The 21,140-nt window shown below is 38.2% G+C and overlaps 1 protein-coding gene across 1 annotated transcript; it reads left to right on the forward strand.

Annotated features, from left to right (window-relative positions):
- The first annotated feature begins 1,080 nt into the window (after positions 1–1,080).
- Positions 1,081–20,938, forward strand: LOC139936174 (E3 ubiquitin-protein ligase TRIM56-like). The gene is made up of 3 exons (XM_071930937.1): positions 1,081–1,160; positions 14,734–15,996; positions 16,868–20,938. Exons 2-3 carry the CDS (start codon positions 14,739–14,741, stop codon positions 17,494–17,496), a joined length of 1,887 nt encoding a protein of 628 aa, XP_071787038.1. The 5' UTR covers positions 1,081–1,160; positions 14,734–14,738; the 3' UTR covers positions 17,497–20,938.
- Positions 20,939–21,140: the final 202 nt, after the last annotated feature.

Below are 21,140 nucleotides of genomic sequence, written 5' to 3' on the forward strand. Positions count from 1 at the left end.
ACACACTTGTCGCACAAGTTGTGTGCTTTCTGTTCAGATGCTTGATTTCGAGACCTCAGCTGAGGTCTCAAAATCAATTCAAATGTTTTAGTGAGAGCTAACCTCTTTCTCCAAAACTATGTTACTTCACAGGGAGCCGTTTCTCACAAGGTTTTATACTATCATCAGCTCTCTTTGCTCATAACCAAGTACATGTAAGTTTGTGCTAACAATTATTTTGAGTAATAACCAATAGTGACCAGTGTCTTTAAGTGTGTCTACACATATTCTTACCTCTATCTCTGTAAAACATATCAAAGGGAATTTCACTTTCCACTGTTCATTTAAGAAATTTTAGAAAACAACAAATTATGATGAAACATAACATCAAATACGTGACCAGACAATGTATATGTGTTAGCTGTCGTACTTTTAATATTTGCATTACACCTATATTTATATACATGTGATAGATAACAAATGTTGTTGCGCAGTGCAGGCAAACAGCAAGGGTACATAAATTCATGTACAAACACACCACAATAGGTTTAGCTTCAAGTCTTTTAAAGACACTGGACACTATTGGTAATTGTCAAAGACCAATCTTCTCACTTGGTGTATCTCAAGATATGCATACAAAAACAAACCTGCGGAAATTTAAGCTCAATTAATAGTGGAAGTTGCAAGATAATAATGAAACAAAAAACACCCTTGTCACATGAAGTTGTGTGCGTTGAGATGCTTGATTTCGAGACCTCGAATTCTCAATCTGACGTCTCAAAATCGAATTCGTGGAAAGGCACTTCTTTCTCGAACACTACATTTTTTTCAGAGGGAGCAGTTTCTCACAATGTTTTATACAGCTCACCATTGGTTGTTACCAAGTAAGTTTTTATGCTACCAATTATTTTGAGTAATTACCAATAGTGTCCAGTGCCTTTAAACTTTAGGGATGTACCGAGTTGAAAGTCCACTTCTTTATTTGCTGTACCTGGCTGTACCAGACATCCAACTCTAGGGACCTTTTGTAAATACCTGCTACGTGACTCTTGGAGTCAAAAGGTAAAACAATTTGTCGCCAGCGCCATTTTTGCTTAGAACATTGTTCATGAGAAGACCTCAGTAGTACGCATAGCTGTGATCAGCGATATTTGACAGTGTTTACAGTACACAGCGACAAGGTGAGTACAAATTACAAAATTTATTAAACCTTTGCTCAAAACTCTGGGCTTTGATAGGCCTACATGTAATTCGCTGTTCCGACCATCCGTCGGAACAGGTATTGTTTTCGTCGAGATTTTTATTAGCTGTTCCGACCGTCCGTCGGAACAGGTATTGTTTTCGCTAGGTTTTTTATTATTTTTATTATTATTATTATTATTATTATTATTATTATTATTATTATTATTATTATTATTATTATTATTATTATTGTTATTGTTATTGTTGTTGTTGTTGTTGTTGTTGTTGTTGTTGTTGTTGTTGTTGTTGTTGTTGTTGTTGTTGTTGTTGTTGTTGTTGTTGTTGTTGTTGTTGTTGTTGTTGTCGTCGTCGTCGTCGTCGTCGTCGTCGTCGTCGTCGTCGTCGTCGTCGTCGTCGTCGTCGTCGTCGTCGTCGTCGTCGTCGTCGTCGTCGTCGTCGTCGTCGTCGTCGTCGTCGTCGTCGTCGTCGTCGTCGTCGTCGTCGTCGTCGTCGTCGTCGTCGTCGTCGTCGTCGTCGTCGTCGTCGTCGTCGTCGTCGTCGTCGTCGTCGTCGTCGTCGTCGTCGTCGTCGTCGTCGTCGTCGTCGTCGTCGTCGTCGTCGTCGTCGTCGTCGTCGTCGTCGTCGTCGTCGTCGTCGTCGTCGTCGTCGTCGTCGTCGTCGTCGTCGTCGTCGTCGTCGTCGTCGTCGTCGTCGTCGTCGTCGTCGTCGTCGTCGTCGTCGTCGTCGTCGTCGTCGTCGTCGTCGTCGTCGTCGTCGTCGTCGTCGTCGTCGTCGTCGTCGTCGTCGTCGTCGTCGTCGTCGTCGTCGTCGTCGTCGTCGTCGTCGTCGTCGTCGTCGTCGTCGTCGTCGTCGTCGTCGTCGTCGTCGTCGTCGTCGTCGTCGTCGTCGTCGTCGTCGTCGTCGTCGTCGTCGTCGTCGTCGTCGTCGTCGTCGTCGTCGTCGTCGTCGTCGTCGTCGTCGTCGTCGTCGTCGTCGTCGTCGTCGTCGTCGTCGTCGTCGTCGTCGTCGTCGTCGTCGTCGTCGTCGTCGTCGTCGTCGTCGTCGTTGTTGTTATTATTATTATTATTAGCTGTTCCGACTGTCCGTCGGAACAGGTATTGTTTTCGTCTAGATTTTTATTGTTTTTATTATTATTATTCTTTGTTTCTCCCCTTAATCCCATAGCGTTTGTACACGTTTTTGCGGCAGCCTAATCTCCTAAACCATAATTTGAAAGAGTGAGTTTATTATACCAAATTGAAGCTTAGAACATAAGCTTAATTCTTATCGTAAAAAAAATTAAAATTGTCAATTAATAAGCCTTAATTAAGCTTATGAATATTTAATTAGCAAACCGAGTTATCACCATATCTCAAAAAGTAGACCGCCAATCCTGAAACTTTTTTCAGCTATACACTAGTCAGGTCCTGTTAATGTGATTTCCGACATAAAATTCTGGATGACATCACCATGACGTCATGTAGGGCAGCTTTTGTGTCTGTGCACAAACACAATGGCTCTTGAAGTGTAAACAAACCCAGCTTTCGGAAACATAATTTATTCGATTAAAATTAAACTACATGTTGTACACTTCCCAAAACTGCTCTAGATTAAGATATATTTTATTGATGGTCATTTTAAAAGCATCAGAACTTATAGAAACAGAGTAATTATTTTTAAAAACCTGTATTTCCGGGGAAGTTTTTTCAAAGATCAAGGGTACGGCGTAAAATTTGATTTGAATAGTCAAAATTGTAAACTGTTAACTTGACCAAGTCCTTATCCCATTTTCGACCGGTGTTATTGCGTTTTTTTGTTCAATATACATAGATTTCTTACGGTCACTGACTAGCACAAGTCTAAACTTGTTCCCAAAATTTGACAAGCCTGAGCATGGTGCGTCGTGGACCAGGTTCATTTCAGGCGACGAGCGTGGACGACGAAAATAGACCGCCCGGGATTTGGAGTTATTTACGGGTAAAGTCACCTTGTTCAAGCCGGGGACCATTTGCCGAAACTAATTGTAGTATTTTGCGTTATGTTCGGAAATTAGACCGTGACAAACAAAAACGCTTTGACAGGAATACAAAAGCATAGATTTTTTTATGGTGACGTTTCTCTGGTGGTTGAGTGGCTCAGTTTTATAGAGCTGCTTATAATAAACAGGGAAATTATTTTGCTTTACAAAAAGTGCAGAAATTGAGCAGAACATCTGGATTCACAACTTGAACATGAGGCATGGTTAAGCTGTTTTTGTGTTTAAAAAGCTATTATGTAGTTTGGTCCTGGGCCAATGGCTTTTAAAGGAAAGAATCGCAGCGCTTACGTAATCAGGGAACTGTGCTTACGCTAAGCGTATTTTACAGCTTAGCAGGGAATGAGTTCTTCACGTCACAATTCGCATCAACAAATTTGCTACAGTTGACTAATTGTGCTCAACTCCTGCAAAACTTTCACTGCGAAAACAGTGACTAAAAATTTGATTTGCATTCGCAGGAAAAACCGTGCTTTACTTTAGACAAAAGTAGGCAGGGACGACTAGTGTGCTTGGTGTTAAAGTCGCGACTACAAATTATTATTTGAGTCGCGACTACTGTTTTTCTCTACTCCCGTTATAATCGTGTCCACACATCGACTACAAAATTTGTCCGGACTACCTGTTTGGTGAACCAGTTGTGTTGCTTAAATTAATATTGCCCTTGCGGCATAGCTGCACAAATCTTGAGAATCAGTACTTTATCTCGACAAGTGTCATAGTTAGGTTTGAAGTGCGGCTAGTCGAGTAGTAAATTTCACTAGTCACACCCACTCGCAACATAATTAATATTGCCTTTGCGGCACATAGCGGCACAAATCTTGACAATCCGTATTTTATCTCGACAAGTGTCGTAGTCAGGTTTGAGGTGCGACTAGTCGAGTAGTAAAATTCACTAGTCACACCCATTCGCAACATAATTAATATTGCCTTTGCGGCACATAGCGGCACAAATATTGACAATTCGTATTTTATCTTGACAAGTGTCGTAGTCGGGTTTGAGGTGCTACTAGTCGAGTAGTAAAATTTACTAGTCACACCCATTCGCAACATAATTAATATTGCCTTTGCGGCACATAGCGGCACAAATCTTGAGAATCTGTATTTTATCTCGACAAGTGTCGTAGTTAGGTTTGAGGTGCGACTAGTCGAGTCATGATGGGAATTTGCTTAATGAAAAAGATTCAGTGCTCTGCAGAAGAATTGAATTCTGCGCTTACGTCAAGCGAAATAGACTGCTTATTATAGCAGGGATTTCTTTTGTTTGACTGCTTTTCTAAGCTCGCATATTTCACAGCTTAGCAGGGATATTTTTGCTTGTGCGCGGGGAAACTTATCATATGTAATCTTTGCTTTGAACTAATTGCACAGATATTTCAGCGCCTGCACAGTAGTAGAATGGATGGTTGTATAATAAATGGGCAGAGTTTGGTTGAAGCAGACAGAGCCATAAAACTGGGCCGTGTTCTATAGGGGAAATTATTACTTGACATTTTATGACAGTTTTGGGCTTTGCGACGTACACATACAAATATAGTCTTGGTGCAAGAGATTTCTCTTTTTCTTTTATCATGCACACCGCGGCAAATGGGAAACTTTACACTATCTGCCATTCACCAAGAGAGGGCGCTCTTCACCAGGTAATGTCAACAACTTAGGAATAGGAGAAGCATGAGTGACGGTCACTGACAGCAAATACCATGTGTTTTGCGTGTTTTTGATTTTGTATTTAGATTTAGCCAAACTGTATTTTGTTTTTCATAACACAATGCCAGCATAAACCGCACTGTTCTGGAACAGGACGTACTGGACACGAGTTCCCCTATGATAACAAGCGGTGTGCATGAGGTTTTGGGAGTGTTTCTTCTTGGGTATTTAGCAAAAACTCCAAAATGCTGACCTACAAAAAAATTGAGAAGAAATCTAAAGTTTAGTGTATGACAATGTATGCGATTTAGTTTTCAAGAGGCTGAGAGACTTCTAAATATTTTTTGAGCATTTTTGAATTTTTAGCATTTACCATTGTTTGGTATAGGAGTTGTGCACCCTTACCTGGTATTTCTGCTGCCCTCTTGTGGCAGAGCTTTCGAAAAGTCTCCCATTCACCGACACCGCGCGCACTGACTCACCTGACTTATAGTCCACTCACCGCCGGAGAAACGTCTTGGTCCGTGTACATGTTTGAGTTATGTGACCTCACATACATATTCAACGTGTGGGTCAACAAAATACTACGCACGCGCACAACTGGAAACAGACAAGCGGGCCAGTCTGGTAACTTGCATGCACCCGACGTGTCAAGTGAAAGCCTCGCTCTATCATGCTACGGCGGGAACCCGGGAATATTCACCATGTGCGTTTTGTTGTGCATGCAAAGCTAGGCAATCACTGATCTTTATGTTATTATTAATTAGAGATCAGCGGTTGCGATCGATTGTTAGAGGGAAGAAATTGTCAGTCAATTAAAAAATACTATTACAATATTGCTGACCGCATCGGCAATACTCGAGGAGTCGAGTGTTTTATTTGCGGATGAGAGAACTTGTAACTTGTATGGGTATATTTGCACATTATTTCGAAAATAAAGAAATCTGCACTTTACTATAAAGCACAGTTTTGGGCGACAATTGTTATTCATTTCACGTCACGTCTAATTGTGGCCAAGTGTGTTGGCAAAGGATATGTCTGACATGTACATGTACCTTCTTGTACACATGCACACAGTACACAACCTAATGCCAACGTGGTGTTGTGGCTGGGCTTCTTATCTTCGCGCGAAGACGTGTCAAATTACTCGTAGGCTTAGATATAATGGTGGTCGACCACCGGTTGATTTTGACCAAGCTGTTAGCCTTGCTCAAGGCAGTCGAATTATTCACTCCAAAAAAAGACCGCCGCTGTATAAAAACCCACCCGTATTCACTGTGCGTAAAACCCACCCGTATTCACTGTGCGTAACATCACACGACACGATGCCCCCGTACACTATCCGCATCCCATGCGGAGGCCATAAGGCCGACAGCCTTGTAGGATCTGTGTTGAAGCCACTGACCTCATTACTATAATAAGCGAAGAGTTCCCACGGTCAGCTCATTACCATAATGCCCGCGAAAGACGAAACATGTTTACCTCACACACCACCACCACGGACGCATGATAGGGTCCAAAGGTCGTGATAAGGGAAGTGCGTGATTGGACGTCAAAATGAATTAATCATTTGCCTCACATCCTGTGTTGTCTGATAGGTCTGACGAACGATATACATATTCATGAGCTGCATATTAGCATATCCTCGAGCCCCCCCAATTTCGTCCACTATTGGAATTTTTTCAATACAACACATTAAAACGGGAAGATACAGACCCGACAAGGCTGTCGGCCTGACGGCCTCCACATGCGGTTAGTGGTGTACGAGTGCAATGACTTGTGTGAACAGTATTCGTGCGATGTCACAGTGTGTATACGGGTGGGTCATTCGGTGTGATCGCACACACCATGCACAGGGTATACGGCGGGTGGGTTTACAGCTGCGTCTTTTCGGAGCGAATAATGCGACTGCCTTGAGCAAGGCTACCAAGCTGTGTGAGTATGATACGGAAGTTTCGGGTGTAGTGTTTATTCTTTTCTGCATAAAAAGTACTTTCAGGCACTGTGACCCTATAATTAGTTGTACCTACAAAGTTACCATTTGGACTAAGACTAAAAATGCCAGAAAATCCCATGTTCGTGTACATCGATCTATTTTTGTTAGCTCTGTTGCTAATAAACATCCTCGTTCATAACATTTTAAGATTCCATTCCCCTCAATTAATTGCACTTACAAAAATTCTCAAAATCTCTCCTAAAAACAAATTTTAGGGCAAACTAAAATTCGCACATCGTTCAGCAGCAATCATGTTTACAAAAGTTAAAAGACGAACGTAAATTTACAAGCCCTACACACCAACATACGAGGAAGCCTGGCTGTTTCTGGTTGCATTGCACCGAAGACGTACAGATACCAGACTGTGGGAAATTGTGCTGATACTGCTACATCAGAGTTATGCAGGCCTAGCGCAGCATGGCATGATTGGAATGTGCTCGGAATTTCCCGAGCGATCTGTACACGGACCAAGACGTTTCTCCGGCGGTGAGTGGACTATAAGTCTGGTGAGTCGTTGCGCGCGCTGTCGGTGAATTGGCCGCGGTGTGTGAGAAAAGGAAACGAGAAACGTCTTGCACCAAGACTAATACAAATACAGAGTCAGATACAGACATTACCGTGCAGAAATCGTGCAATTGAAATGTCTCATAAGCGCCCCCTATCGGCAGGAGTAGGAAAATAAAGGAGTATCCTACAAATTAATAATGTGTTTTTAAACACGTCAAATAATATCAAATGGAAGCTTTAGGATGTTTAGCTTAATTCCTATCATAAAACATATTAAAATTCTTTATTAATTAACCACCAGTGACCCTCATTTGCATGTTAATTAGGAAATCTTTGCAGCATCATATCTCAAGAACCTCACGGCCGACATTTCAACTGTTTGTTCATAAAGACTGCTTGGGGGTTGGAGATTAATTTGAAAAAACTGTGACCTCAAGTTGACCTCTACTTCCGCGTCAACCGGAAGTGTCACCATATCTCAAGAACTATACAGCAGATTTTCAAAATATTTTCAGTTTTAAACTCCTTAGGCATAAAATATTAACTTTTAAAAAAACCGTGACCTCAAGTTGACCCCTACTTCCTGGTCAACCGGAAGTGGGACCATATCTCAAGAATTATTCAACAGATTATCAATTTTTGTTCAGTTATAGACTCCTTGGGCATTCACGATTAGTTTGAAACAACTTTGACCCCATGTTGACCTTTACTTCCGGGTCAACCGGAAGTGAGCTCATATCTAAAAAAGTAAAAAGCTAATGTTCAAACTTCAGTTATAGACTCTAAGGCAATAAATAATAGCTTTGGAAAACTGTGACCCCAAGTTGACACCAACTTCTGGGTCAACCGGAAATGGGACTGTATATCAAGATCTACACAACCGATTTTATAGAATCCTTGGCATTGCAGATTAATCTTTGGTAGCTGTAGGCCCATGTTGACCTTTACTAACGTGTCAACCGGGAAGTAAGACTTTATAACAAAAGCTACACAACTTTTTTGAAACTTTTTTTCAGTTGTATATTCCTTGGGCAATGAAGCACATAATCCAAGCAAAACAACTCGGAACAGCTTCGTGTTTGTTCACAAACACTTAAGAGTCAGTTCAGGTAAATAATTGACATAGTTGCTCACGGTCAAAAAATGAATTTTTTTTATACTTTGTGGGTGGGAGGGCCTTGGGGTGCAAGTAAACAAAATTGCATTTTTAATTCCATATATAGCCCGTTGCCATGGTTACAGCTCATTTTGTTTTTTGGCCATTTTAGGCCGATTTTGAGGTCTGAAAAACTGGTTTTTAGCTCATATTTACAACTCCACCCCACCAAAATGCAAAAATTTTTCAAAAAACCTTTTATATCACTACAAAGTATCATCCTTGGCCTTCCTTGAGAAAAAAAATTATTGCTTTAAATATCACCCTTGTGCTATTTTTGCATCATGCATTACAGTATGTTTTTAGAACTTGCAAAATCGACATTTTTACCCTATTTTTGGACCCCAAAATGTCAACTTGCCAGGGGTCTCAGAAAATTCTCCTTTCGGCTGTGATTAGAGCAAACATTGGTCTTTCCATATCTGGTGTCAAAAACTTGGGCAATTGTATCCTGTTGTGACAGTACTGCCTCAAAACTAGACTTTTTTCCCCAAAACGTGAAAAATGCCATTTTAAGGGTCTTTTCACATATATCGACATACGTGTCCACGGTAAAAAAATAAGGAACATTTTTGTTATACTTTGTGGATGGTAGGGACCTGGGGTCCAAATAAACAACATTTACATTTCAAATCATAATATAACACGTTGCCATGGTAACAGTTTATTTGTTTTTAGGCCACTTTAGGCCGATTTGGGGGTCTGAAAAAACTGTTTTTTAGTTAATATTTACAACTCCACCCCATCAAAATCAAAAATATTTCATAAAACCTTTTCCATCACTACAAAGTATCATCCTTGGCTTTACTTGGGACAAGAAAATATTGCTATAAAATTCACACTTTTGCTATTTTTAGAACATGCATTAGAATATGTTTTTAGAACTTGCAAAATCAACATTTTTACCATATTTTGGCCCTCAAAATGTCTTTTTTTTTTCAGGGGTCTCAGAGTATTTTCCTTTCGGTTTTGATCAGGTCCAAAATTTGTCTTTTTTTCTGGTAGAAAAACTTGGGCAAGTGTATCTTGATGTTAACAGTACTGTCTCAAAAATAGACTTTTTTCCCCAAACAGAAAAATACACTTTGAATTTTGTTTTCTTCATACTGAATTTCGAACATTAAAAAGTAATAATTCTATCAATCTTGCAGCTTTTCCTAAGCACTCTATAGGCTTAGTGGATTACCCAACATTGATCAGGAACGATTGATGACCTTAATTTTAGATCTTGCCAGGCCCAGCCCCAATCATATTTCTTGACATTGCATAAAACAATGTTTTGTGAATAGCGCCTCTTTTTGTGAAAGTGTTCCCTTTCGGTTGTTATTGGTATTTTCATGTCTTCTGGGTAGAAACACTGTTTATTGTATCCTGTTATGACTGATCATGCCTTAAGTATAGTAATTTTTCCAAAAGCAATGCATGCTTGTTAAAAATCTGGCACTGTTTCCATGCCCTTTGAGTAATGAATACAAAGTTTGTATATAATGGTATCCAACCAAACCATAACCAATGCTTTGAAACTGAGAGTTCTTGATTTGGCTACTTTACCTATTGTACAGGTATGATTCCCATTGCAAGTAGAGTGCGATGAGCATTCTTTACAGGTTGTCTTTAATACAGGGCCTACTCACCTTGGTCCCTGCCTGCTACCAAATATAAAACTTTTCATAGAGATAGAGATCATAAACAATGTAGTTTCTGTGCTTGAGGCAGATGGTTTGGAGCATCCAATCATGTCCAACACAAATGTGGGAAATTAAAAAGCCTGCTTAAAAGTGTTGGAAAAATTTGCCAAGATCTTATTAAAAACAATGATACTAACGATTTGCATGACGAGCGTAAGAGATCATTTAAAAGGAACACGTTGCCAGGGATCGGTCAAGTTGGTCTTTGAAATGCGTTTGTAACCGCTTGTTATAAAATGCATGGCTAGAAAGATGTTTTTGAGTGATACTTGTCTGGATCATTATATTCTACTTTTAAAATATCTTTCTAATCATATGCATCTTGTAATAAACGTTTACAAACACTTTTCAAAGACCAACTCGACCGATCCAAGGCAACGTGTGTTCCTTTAATGAAACAACACGGATAGAAGTTGTAAATACTTGCACCTGCTCAACATAAATAAGTAAGATGCATTTGCAGTGACAAAAGTTTATTCGGGCTAGTTTGATTATTTTTTCCATTCACTATCTTACTAGTTCATAATTAGCATATATGTCTCTGAGAACGATCAACAAAAAACATTGTCAAACATTACCTGCTGAACTCTTTTATTGTTTGCAACAGTACAATTGAAAGGAACCCCACCATGGTTGGGGGAACTGCTTACAGAAGGCCAAAGCAGGTGAATTTGGAAACAGTACTTGCTCACTTTTAGAGCCTCTTTGTTCTGATAGGGATGAAAATGTTTAGTTTGGTAGCGAGCAGGGGACCAAGAAGACTATTAAAAGGCCATGTACAAATGTATACACAAGAATAGTAAAGAATGCTCATCGCACTACTTCTCTTCTTGCAATGTGAATCATACCTGTACAACTAGGTAAAGTAGTCATGACAAAACAAGAACTCTCAGTGGCAAAGCATGGTTATAAACTTTTTATATGTTACTTAAAGAACATGGAAACAGTGCCATATTTTTTTAACAAGCATGCTCGTTTTTGTTTTTTATCAATTCAAACTAAGGGATAACTTCAAAATGCATTTTTATTGTTTTTGGAAAAATTACCATGTTTGAGGCAGAAGTGTCACAATAGAATACAATAAACCAAAGTGTTTCTCCCCAGCAGACATGCAAACCATAATGATAGCCCAATCACAACTAAAAGGGAAATATTCTGAGGACCAATAAGAAATTAAGACAGTACAAACTTTCTTGATGTGTAAGGGAAATTAAAAAATGTGACTTTCAAAAAAGAGGCGCTGTTCACAAAACTTTTTAATTTTTTTATGCAATGTCAAGAAATATGATTGGGCCGGGGCCGGGGCAATCTCTAAGATTTAGGTCATTAACAAGTCCTGATCAATGTTTGGTAATGCACTAAGCCTACAGAGTGCTTATGAAAAGCTGCCAGATTGATGGAATTATTACTAACTTCTTCATGTTATAAATTCAAAATGAAGCAAATATTTCAAAATGCATTTCTCTATGTTTTCGGGGAAAAGGGTTTATTTTTGAAACAGTTCTGTTGCATCAGGATGCAATTGCCCGGGTTTTTCTTAAAAGAAATAAAAAGACAAGTTTTGGCCCTGATCAAAACCGAAAGGAAAATATTCTGAGACCCCTGCAAAAATGAAATTTTGAGTGCAAAAAATATGGTAAAAATGTTGATTTTGCAAGTTCTAAAAACATACTATTACTATAATGCACGATCTTAAAACACCACAAGGGTGAAATTTAAGTAAAGCCAAGGATGATAATTTATAGTGATGGAAAAGGTTTCATAAATATGCTTGTTTTTTGGTGGGGTGGTGTGGAGTTGTAAATATTAACTAAAACACAGTTTTTCAGACCCCCAAATCGGCCGAAAGTGGCCTAAAAACAAATAAACTGTTACCATGGCAACGTGCTATATTATTATTTGAAATGTAAACTCTGTTTATTTGGACCCCAGGTCCCTACCATCCACAAAGTATAAGAAAAATGTTCCTTATTTTTTACCGTGGACACGTTTATCGATACCATGTGAAAAGACCCTTAAAAAGGCATTTTTCACGTTTTTGGGAAAAAAGTCAAGTTTTGAGGCAGTACTGTCACAAGAGGATACAATTGCCCAAGTTTTTGACACCAGATATGGAAAGACCAATGTTTGCCCTAATCACAGCCGAAAGGAGAATTTTCTGAGACCCCTGGCAAGTTGACATTTTGGGGTCCAAAAATAGGGTAAAAATGTCGATTTTGCAAGTTCTAAAAACATACTGTAATGCATGATGCAAAAATAGCACAAGGGTGATATTTAAAGCAAAATTTTTTTTTTCCCAAGGAAGGCCAAGGATGATACTTTGTAGTGATATAAAAGGTTTTTTGAAAAAATTTTGCATTTTGGTGGGGTGGAGTTGTAAATATGAGCTAAAATCCAGTTTTTCAGACCCCAAAATTGGCCTAAAATGGCCAAAAAACAAAATGAGCCGTAACCATGGCAACGGGCTATATATGGAATTGAACATGCAATTTTGTTTACTTGCACCCCAAGGCCCTTCCACCCACAAAGTATAAAAAAAAATCATTTTTTGACCGTGAGCAACTATGTCAATTATTTACCTGAACTGACTCTTAATGTCTAGTTATTTAATTATTTCAGCAATTAGCCTATAACAATGTACTCAGCTTTGTTAAAAAGTTATTATATTGCAGGCAACGTTTTTGTGTAAATCAAAGGTGTGCATGGGTGTCATGTAGAATTTTGAATTAGTTTGAATAGGTTTGAATTTAGAAACTCAACCTCATCTTCAGTTTACATGTGCCTCATGTCACAGTGTTAGTCAGAGGGGTGTCTGGGTGTCTTGTAGACTCCTTGGTTTGAATTTAGAAACGCAATCTCATCTTCAGTTTACATGTGCCTCATGTCATGGTGTTAGTCAAAGGGGTGTCTGGGTGTCTTGTAGACTCCTTGGTTTGAATTAAGAAACTCAATCTCATCTTCAGTTTACATGTGCCTCATGTCATGGTGTTAGTCAGAGGGGTGTCTAGGTGTCTTGTAGACTCCCTGGTTTGAATTTAGAAACTCAACCTCATCTTAAGTTTACATGTGCCACATGTCATGGTGTTAGTCAGAGGGGTGTCTGGGTGTCTTGTAGACTCCTTGGTTTGAACTTAGAAACTCAACCTCATCTTCAGTTTACATGTGCCTCATGTCATGGTGTCAGTCAGAGGGGTGTCTAGGTGTCTTGTAGACTCCTTGGTTTGAATTTAGAAACTCAATCTCATCTTCAGTTTACATGTACCTCATGTCATGGTGTTAGTCAGAGGGGTGTCTGGGTGTCTTGTAGACTCCTTGGTTTGAATTTAGAAACTCAAACTCATCTTCAGTTTACATGTGCCTCATGTCATGGTGTTAATCAGAGGGGTGTCTGGGTGTCATGTAGACTCCTTGGTTTGAATTTAGAAACTCAACCTCATCTTCAGTTTACATGTGCCTCATGTCATGGTGTTAGTCAGAGGGGTGTCTGGGTGTCTTGTAGACTCCTTGGTTTGAACTTAGAAACTCAACCTCATCTTCAGTTTACATGTGCCTCATGTCATGGTGTCAGTCAGAGGGGTGTCTAGGTGTCTTGTAGACTCCTTGGTTTGAATTTAGAAACTCAATCTCATCTTCAGTTTACATGTACCTCATGTCATGGTGTTAGTCAGAGGGGTGTCTGGGTGTCTTGTAGACTCCTTGGTTTGAATTTAGAAACTCAAACTCATCTTCAGTTTACATGTACCTCATGTCATGGTGTTAATCAGAGGGGTGTCTGGGTGTCATGTAGACTCCTTGGTTTGAATTTAGAAACTCAACCTCATCTTCAGTTTACATGTGCCTCATGTCATGGTGTTAGTTAGAGGGGTGAAGTTTAGAACCCAATTAACAATCAACATTTATTTGAAGTTTATTGAAGAAAAAAAGGTTGTGTAGGATAGGCTGGCATTAACAAAATTACTGTATATTTCATTTTTTAACATTCTCTGGACATGTCGTGTTTAGCTTTGGTCAAATGATGTCCTTTTGATAATATCTTAAACGTAGGTACATTTTTTTTCTTGATACAAATGTACACAAAGTTTAAGAGTTTGGACAAATACCCAAAATAATAATTATAACTTTAAATTGATTGGTGTTTCATTAGGTTGATGGGTTTTACCAAAAACTGTTGTGTGATCAGCATTAATTAGGCATTAATTACAGGATTCTCATCACTCTGTGCTGGGATGCTCAGTGGGCTAGTAGTTTAGTTATCAGCTCTAGGATGCTGTGGGTCATGGGTTTGAATCTAACCTGAGTAGGTTGCTTGGGATTTATTTCTGCATCACTCCGGGGAAAGCACTGAGTATACATTGGTTATCACTCATTGGTGAATGGTGAAGTACTTTTCTTTAGAAATTCAAACTACTGAGTACAAGTGTTGTTTTTTTTGTCTTATGCTAATATCTGTTAGTTTAAAGTCGTACGGTGAAAGTACGTCTGGTAAACTAAATGCTTAATCTTATTTAAAAGTAATGTTTTGCTCCTTTGTCCCTGTTTTCAGATAAAATGGCTTCGTCAAACCCACCAAAGGTTTCAGCTCTTCAGAAAATTGTCCAGAATCATCTGGAGTGTGGTATTTGCTTCGAGCAATATAATGATCCCAGAGTTCTTGACTGTCTGCACAGCTTCTGTAAAATCTGTTTGCAGAAATACCAGTCTACCAACTACAAAGATGCTACGATGCTTATTTGTCCTGTGTGTCTAAAAAAGACACAACTTCATGAGAAAGATGTTCAAGCTCTCAAGACTAACTTCAACATAACTCGTCTTGCAGATCAACTGAAGCTGGTCAGCTTATCTGAAGACAACCAGTGGGTTTGTAAACTATGTAAGGACAAAAATGAGGCAACTCATTTCTGTTTTGACTGCCCGGCGATCTTTTGTGCAAACTGCTACAAAGTGCACCAGAAAAGCCACACAGTAAACACTTTGAAAGACATTAGTGATGGGAAAATTCCAAGCAAAGAAAGAAAACCAAAACGCCGTCCAGTATGCCAAACTCATGAAGGTGAAGTGATGAGGTTCTACTGTACAACATGTGATGTGATGATTTGTAGAGATTGCACTGTCATAGATCACTGTAAACCACAACATGAGTATATTGACTGCAACCAAGCCTCATCCACATACAAACAGTCATTGGCTCAACTCTTTACTCCCCTTGAAGAAACCTTGAAGAAGCTTGAACAATCTCAAGCAACTGCCTCAACAATGAAAGACAACCTAAACATTGCAGTTGAGAGAACCATGGCAGAGGTGAAGAACAGAGCTGATGAGATCAGGGCTGAGGTAACAGCTCAAGAACGTCGCATCATGGATGAAATACAAACCATCCTTAAAGATCAGAACAGGAAATTGGAGGAATTTGAGCAAGCAGTGAGTGTAAACTTGCAGCAAATACAGCACTCATTGAAGAGCGCCAAAGATGTCAGCAAGAATTCATTAGCTCCTGACTTCCTTGCAGTCTATTCTACTATCAGTCAGGACTTGAAGGAACTGAGAGATAAAAATCAACCCAAGATAGATCCGACCCTTGACCACTTGGGATTCACTCCAGGGGTTTGTGACATCTCCCTGGGTAATCTGATTACGAAGGAGCCAAGGTGGGACCTTTTTTTTAAGTTTGATGAAGCATTCGATCGGGCTTTGGATATTGACGCCTCTTTACCTGGGGATGAGATAGCAGTGGCAGACAACAGGAATAGAAGAGTTATAATCTATGACACTACGGGACACCAGAAGAAAACTATCAACCTACCACAAGGTAAGTCCTTTACAATTTAAGTCTTTAGTTAGAGGTGTATTAATGCTGTAACTTTCAGTTCAAACAGTTATAAAGATTGCAGTTGAGTAGTTATCAGGGTGACAGTCAAAGAGTATTCCATGAAAATAAGTAGTTATGTTCAAAACTGCAGTCAAATCTGATAAAATTTAATCAAACTTATCAATTCAAGTCAGTCATTAAAACCCTGCAGTGAGGGACCTGTTTGGTTGGAAGGCCCCTTTGGTCATCGTCATGCTGGCATTTGTCCCACACATAGGTTTTAATTGTTTTTGTTTTTTATTTTGTATTCAAATAATTGTAATATCTCAGTGTTTTGTTCACTTGTTCAGGTATTGCCTGGGTTCATTTTATTTTGTTCTAAATCAGATCATAATTGAGATTGATTAAATGACCTTGCAGGCTAGTGCTGTTATACATACTTTCTACATGATAACTGAGTCCACTCTATCTACTGTCATTCTGAAGATTTACATTCTTCTATTCAACACCATCAATAAAGAAGTTTATATTTCTAAATGAATGAATACATAGCAACAATTTATGCAATTTAAGTAAAGACAGGAAATAAGAGTTAACAAGACTACCTTTAAACCAGAGTTCTCTTGATAGTAGTCACCTTGCTAGTATGAACAGATTACTGTTTATTGTCCTACTGTACTTCAAAGTTGCACGTAGGTGCTTTGTGAGTTATTAGCAAAGTAAAACTGACTTTTCTAATATAGGACAAAATTTAATAAAGCAAATATTTCTTTTGCATTTTTCACAATCATCAAATTAAACAGATTGAAAGTAATTTGCGAATTAATTGTCATTGTATTGAGTCCTATCCATTTACTCATTTGTTTTTCAGGGCCATTGGCTGTTGCTGCATTCAAGAATCAGTTAGTGATTGTAGATGATACCAACTCTGTCAAGATGTACAATAGGAAAGGCAAGAAGATGTTTAAATTCCACACAGTGTCTCATAGTGAGGTGGGCAAGACATCAGTACACCTCCGCAGTGTAGCAGTCATAAGGGATACAATCATGGTCGGGGATGTGGGGAGGTCAGTTATAACTAAACACAGATCCAGTGATGGTTCACTCGTAGACACTGTTTCAGTTCAGACACAACCTTGGTACTTGGCCATTGACAACAAGGACAGAGTTGTAGTCAGTGGTGGGAGCAGACATCAAGTAGACATTGTTGGAGTCGATGGTGCTACACTATTCAGCATCAATCCAAAGATCGATAGTCAACAAGTTGAATCCTGCAGAGGTGTATGCTGTGACAGCTCAGCTATGTACATTGCAGTGTGGAATGGGTTTGACACTGGTCATATTCATCAGTATGACACTCAGGGTAGATTTCTCAGCTGTATTGCTCAGGGTCTGTACCTTCCATGTGGAATCTCATTGACATCAGATGGTCAGCAGCTTGCAGTGGCAGACGGTAGATCAGTGAAGATTTATAACAAGAGAAACAAATGCTACAAGTAAAACATGTACATTGACATGTAATGACCACAGAGTGTCTAGAATTGAAAACGTTGTGTGTTATTCATTCTTTAATTCAAACAATAATCTTATCAGTTTAAATTAGAAGCTCACATTTAGTTTAAAGACACTAGACACTATTGGTAGTTGTCAAAGACCAGTCTTCTCACTTGGTGGATCTCAGCACATGCACAAAATAATAAACCTGTGAAGATTTGAGATCGATTGGTCGTTGGAGTTGCGAGATAATAATGAAAGAAAAAACACCAAGTTGTGTGCTTTCAGATGCTTGATTTCAAGACCTCAAATTTTAAATCTGAGGTCTCGAAATCAACTTCGTGGAAAGTTACTTCCTTCTCAAAAACTACATTACTTCAGAGGGAGCTGTTTCTCTCAATGTGTTATACTATCAACAGCTCTCCATTACTTGTAACCAAGTAAGTTTTTATGCTAAAAACTATTTTGAGTAATTACCAATAGTGTCCACTACCTTTAATTGATTCATAACTTAAGTAAAACATCCATGCAATTGTTTTATTCAAACCTAAACGTAGTGAAATCTAGTTGTGTTTAATTATCTTTTCTTAAAGCACCTACAAATGTTTGGACATGTGAATGGACATTTTTTGTTTTTACATTTAAAGACACTGGACACTATTGGTAATAAATTGTCAAAGACCGGTCTTATCAATTAGTGTATCTCAAAATATGCATAAAATAACAAACCTGTGAAAATTTGAGCTCAATTGCTTGTCGAAGTTGTGAGATAATAATGAAAGAAAAAAAAAACCCTTGTCATATGAAGTTGTGTGTTTTCAGATGCTTGATTTCCAGACCTCAAAATCTAATTCTGAGGTCTTGAAACCAAAATCGAGGAAAATTACTTATTTCTTAAAAACTACGTTAATTTAGAGGGAGCCGTTCCTCACAATGTTATATACCATCAACCTCTCCCCATTACTCGTTACCAAGTATGGTTTTATGTAATAATTATTTTGAGTAATTACCAATAGTGTCCACTGCCTTTAAGGAACATGTGTACTTTATGGTAAAGTGATTTAAAGATAAGTATTACGTTTATGCTGTTTGACCTTTATTGGGAGTAACTTTTACTGGATAACCAAGATTGTTTATCTGTAGTTAGTTCATATTAACAGTAGTTTAGTTAGTGTTTCAAAACTAAGTTTGATATGTGTTTATGTACTGTACACTATTGGTAATTACTCAAAATAATTGTTTATATAAAAAAACTCATTTGGTAAGGAGCAATGGAGAGCTGTTGATAGTACAAAACATTATTAGAAACAGCTCCCCCTGAAAGAAGATACTTTTTACTTTTAGGTGTGCAGCCTTTTATTACCCATCTAAAAGATCACAAATTGGTGATGTTATGCTTGTGTTGGGATACACCAAGCGAGATTACCGTTTGTTTGATATTTTAACAATTGTGTCCAGTGTCTTTTAGGAACAGGTGTACAATATGAGGATTGCAACACTGGTCATATTCATCGATATGGCACTCAGGGTAGATTTCTCAGCTGTATTGCTCAGGGTCTGTACCATAATGTTGAATCTCATTGACATCAGATGGTCAGCAGCTTGCAGTGGCTGACTGTTATTCAGTGAAGATTTATAACAAGGTGTAATGTTATCTGATTATGATGATACTGGTAAGAGAAACAAATGCTACAAGTACAACATGTACATTGACATGTAATGACCACAGTGTGTCCATACAGCTCAATAAAAATCTATCTAGAATTCAAAAAGATTTATTGATTCATTCTTAAATCAAACAATAATCGTATCAATTTAAATTAGAAACTCACAATTAGTTCGTTCAATTGATCAATAATACCAGTAAAACACCCACACAATGGTTTTATTTCAAACCTAAACGTAGTGAACTCTTAGTTATTTTTAATGAACTGTTCTTAAAACACCTACACATATCTGGACATGTGAATGGACATGCAGGCTTTCACTGGAAATAATTTGATTTGATTCATCTGATGTTTGTACAGTTTATTTTTTTCTAGTAAAACTAGAAATATTTGACTCTGAATCAACAATAATATTTATAATAGCATAAAAACTTACTTGGTAATGAGCAATGGTGAGCTGTCGATACACGTAGTACAAAATATTGTGAGACGCAGCTCCCTCTGAAGTAACATAGTTTTAGAGAAAGACGTAATTTTTCTCTCTACAATACTGAACTACTACTAGAGCCTTTTATTATGCATCTGAGAGTACGCAAATTGTTGCAACAAGGGTGTACTATTCTCTTGCAAATTCGGTGTCCAGTTGAACCCAAATTTTCACAGGTTTGTTATGATATGCTTGAATTGGGATACACCAAGTGAGAAGTCTGGTCTTTGACATTTTACAAAACGTGTCCAGTGCCTTTAAGGAACAGGTGTACATAATGATCAAGTCATATAAATACAAACACTTTATACATCATTTATATGAACTTGGTTTTTACCTACAATGAAAGGAGTTAACTTTACTTTTATTGTTTAATCAAGATTGTTTTCTGTAATTGTTAGAAGTAGTTTTATTGGTGATACTTCCAACTGTCTTGATTTGCTTTTATGGTAAGGGACAGGTGTGTTTTATGATCAAAAATGATTTAAAGTCACCTGGAAGTGGTATTTTTTCAAAGTAAAGCTTTTGTCACTAATATATGTGTTTTAATGAGTGGAATGTAAATAAACAGTTAACTAAGGTTTTTAAAAATCAGTTCTTATGTTATTTACAAATTTAAGAGTAGACCCCGACCCGAGAGGGCGCTGTTCATGACGTCAATCGAGGCAGACTTTGCCTGTAATGCGTAGAGTAAACACAATTGCAAAGTACATGTACGGACCAAGTCGTGAGTTTGTACGTAACAAAAAACAAAAAAAAGTTTTTTTCCGGCAATGCCGACCAGGTGTATAGCTACTGAATGAAAAAAAAAACACTTTGAAATGTACCAACTCACGACTTGGACGTACATGTACTTTGCACGTGTGTTTACTATACGCATTGCAGGCATAGTCTGCCTCGATTGACGTCACAAAAGGGGTAGGCGGAGTCAGCCCCCAAACAACTTTATATATTTTTTAAACATATAAATCGTGACAAACAATTGTTTTATTGTTGGTAAGCATACACTCTTATGTTTGAAAGAAAAAAAATTATATTTCCAGGTGACTTTAAAGACTTACTGTATGAGTTTGCTTTTTGACCCATATTGGGAGTACATTTTACTTGATAATCAAGACTGGTTAACGCTGTTGATAGTGCATACAAAAAGTAGTTTAGTTTGAGTTTGTTTGAGTAAGTTTGATCTGTATATTAAGACATTGCAGTGGATTATTGCTCATGAAAAGTTGCTTGGATTAATGCTACTCTATCTCTAAAGCAAAGTGTATTCCAAACTTTTGACATTGTCAATAAATCTGGAGATGATTCTTACTCTATTATTATTTCTGTCAAGTGACGATTTATTCCATTTCTTTCTCCCTCATACACTTTGACTGTCTTGTATGAACTGCTCTGAGCTTAGAGATATTTCCTTCATTTAAAAATGTTTAGGAATTATTGAAGTTACTTTATAGATCTTGAAGAAGCTCAAATCTGTTCTGAAGTAAAACAAATCA

This window comes from Asterias amurensis, chromosome 4 (assembly GCF_032118995.1).
Source record: "Asterias amurensis chromosome 4, ASM3211899v1".
NCBI classification, from domain to species: Eukaryota; Metazoa; Echinodermata; class Asteroidea; order Forcipulatida; family Asteriidae; genus Asterias; species Asterias amurensis.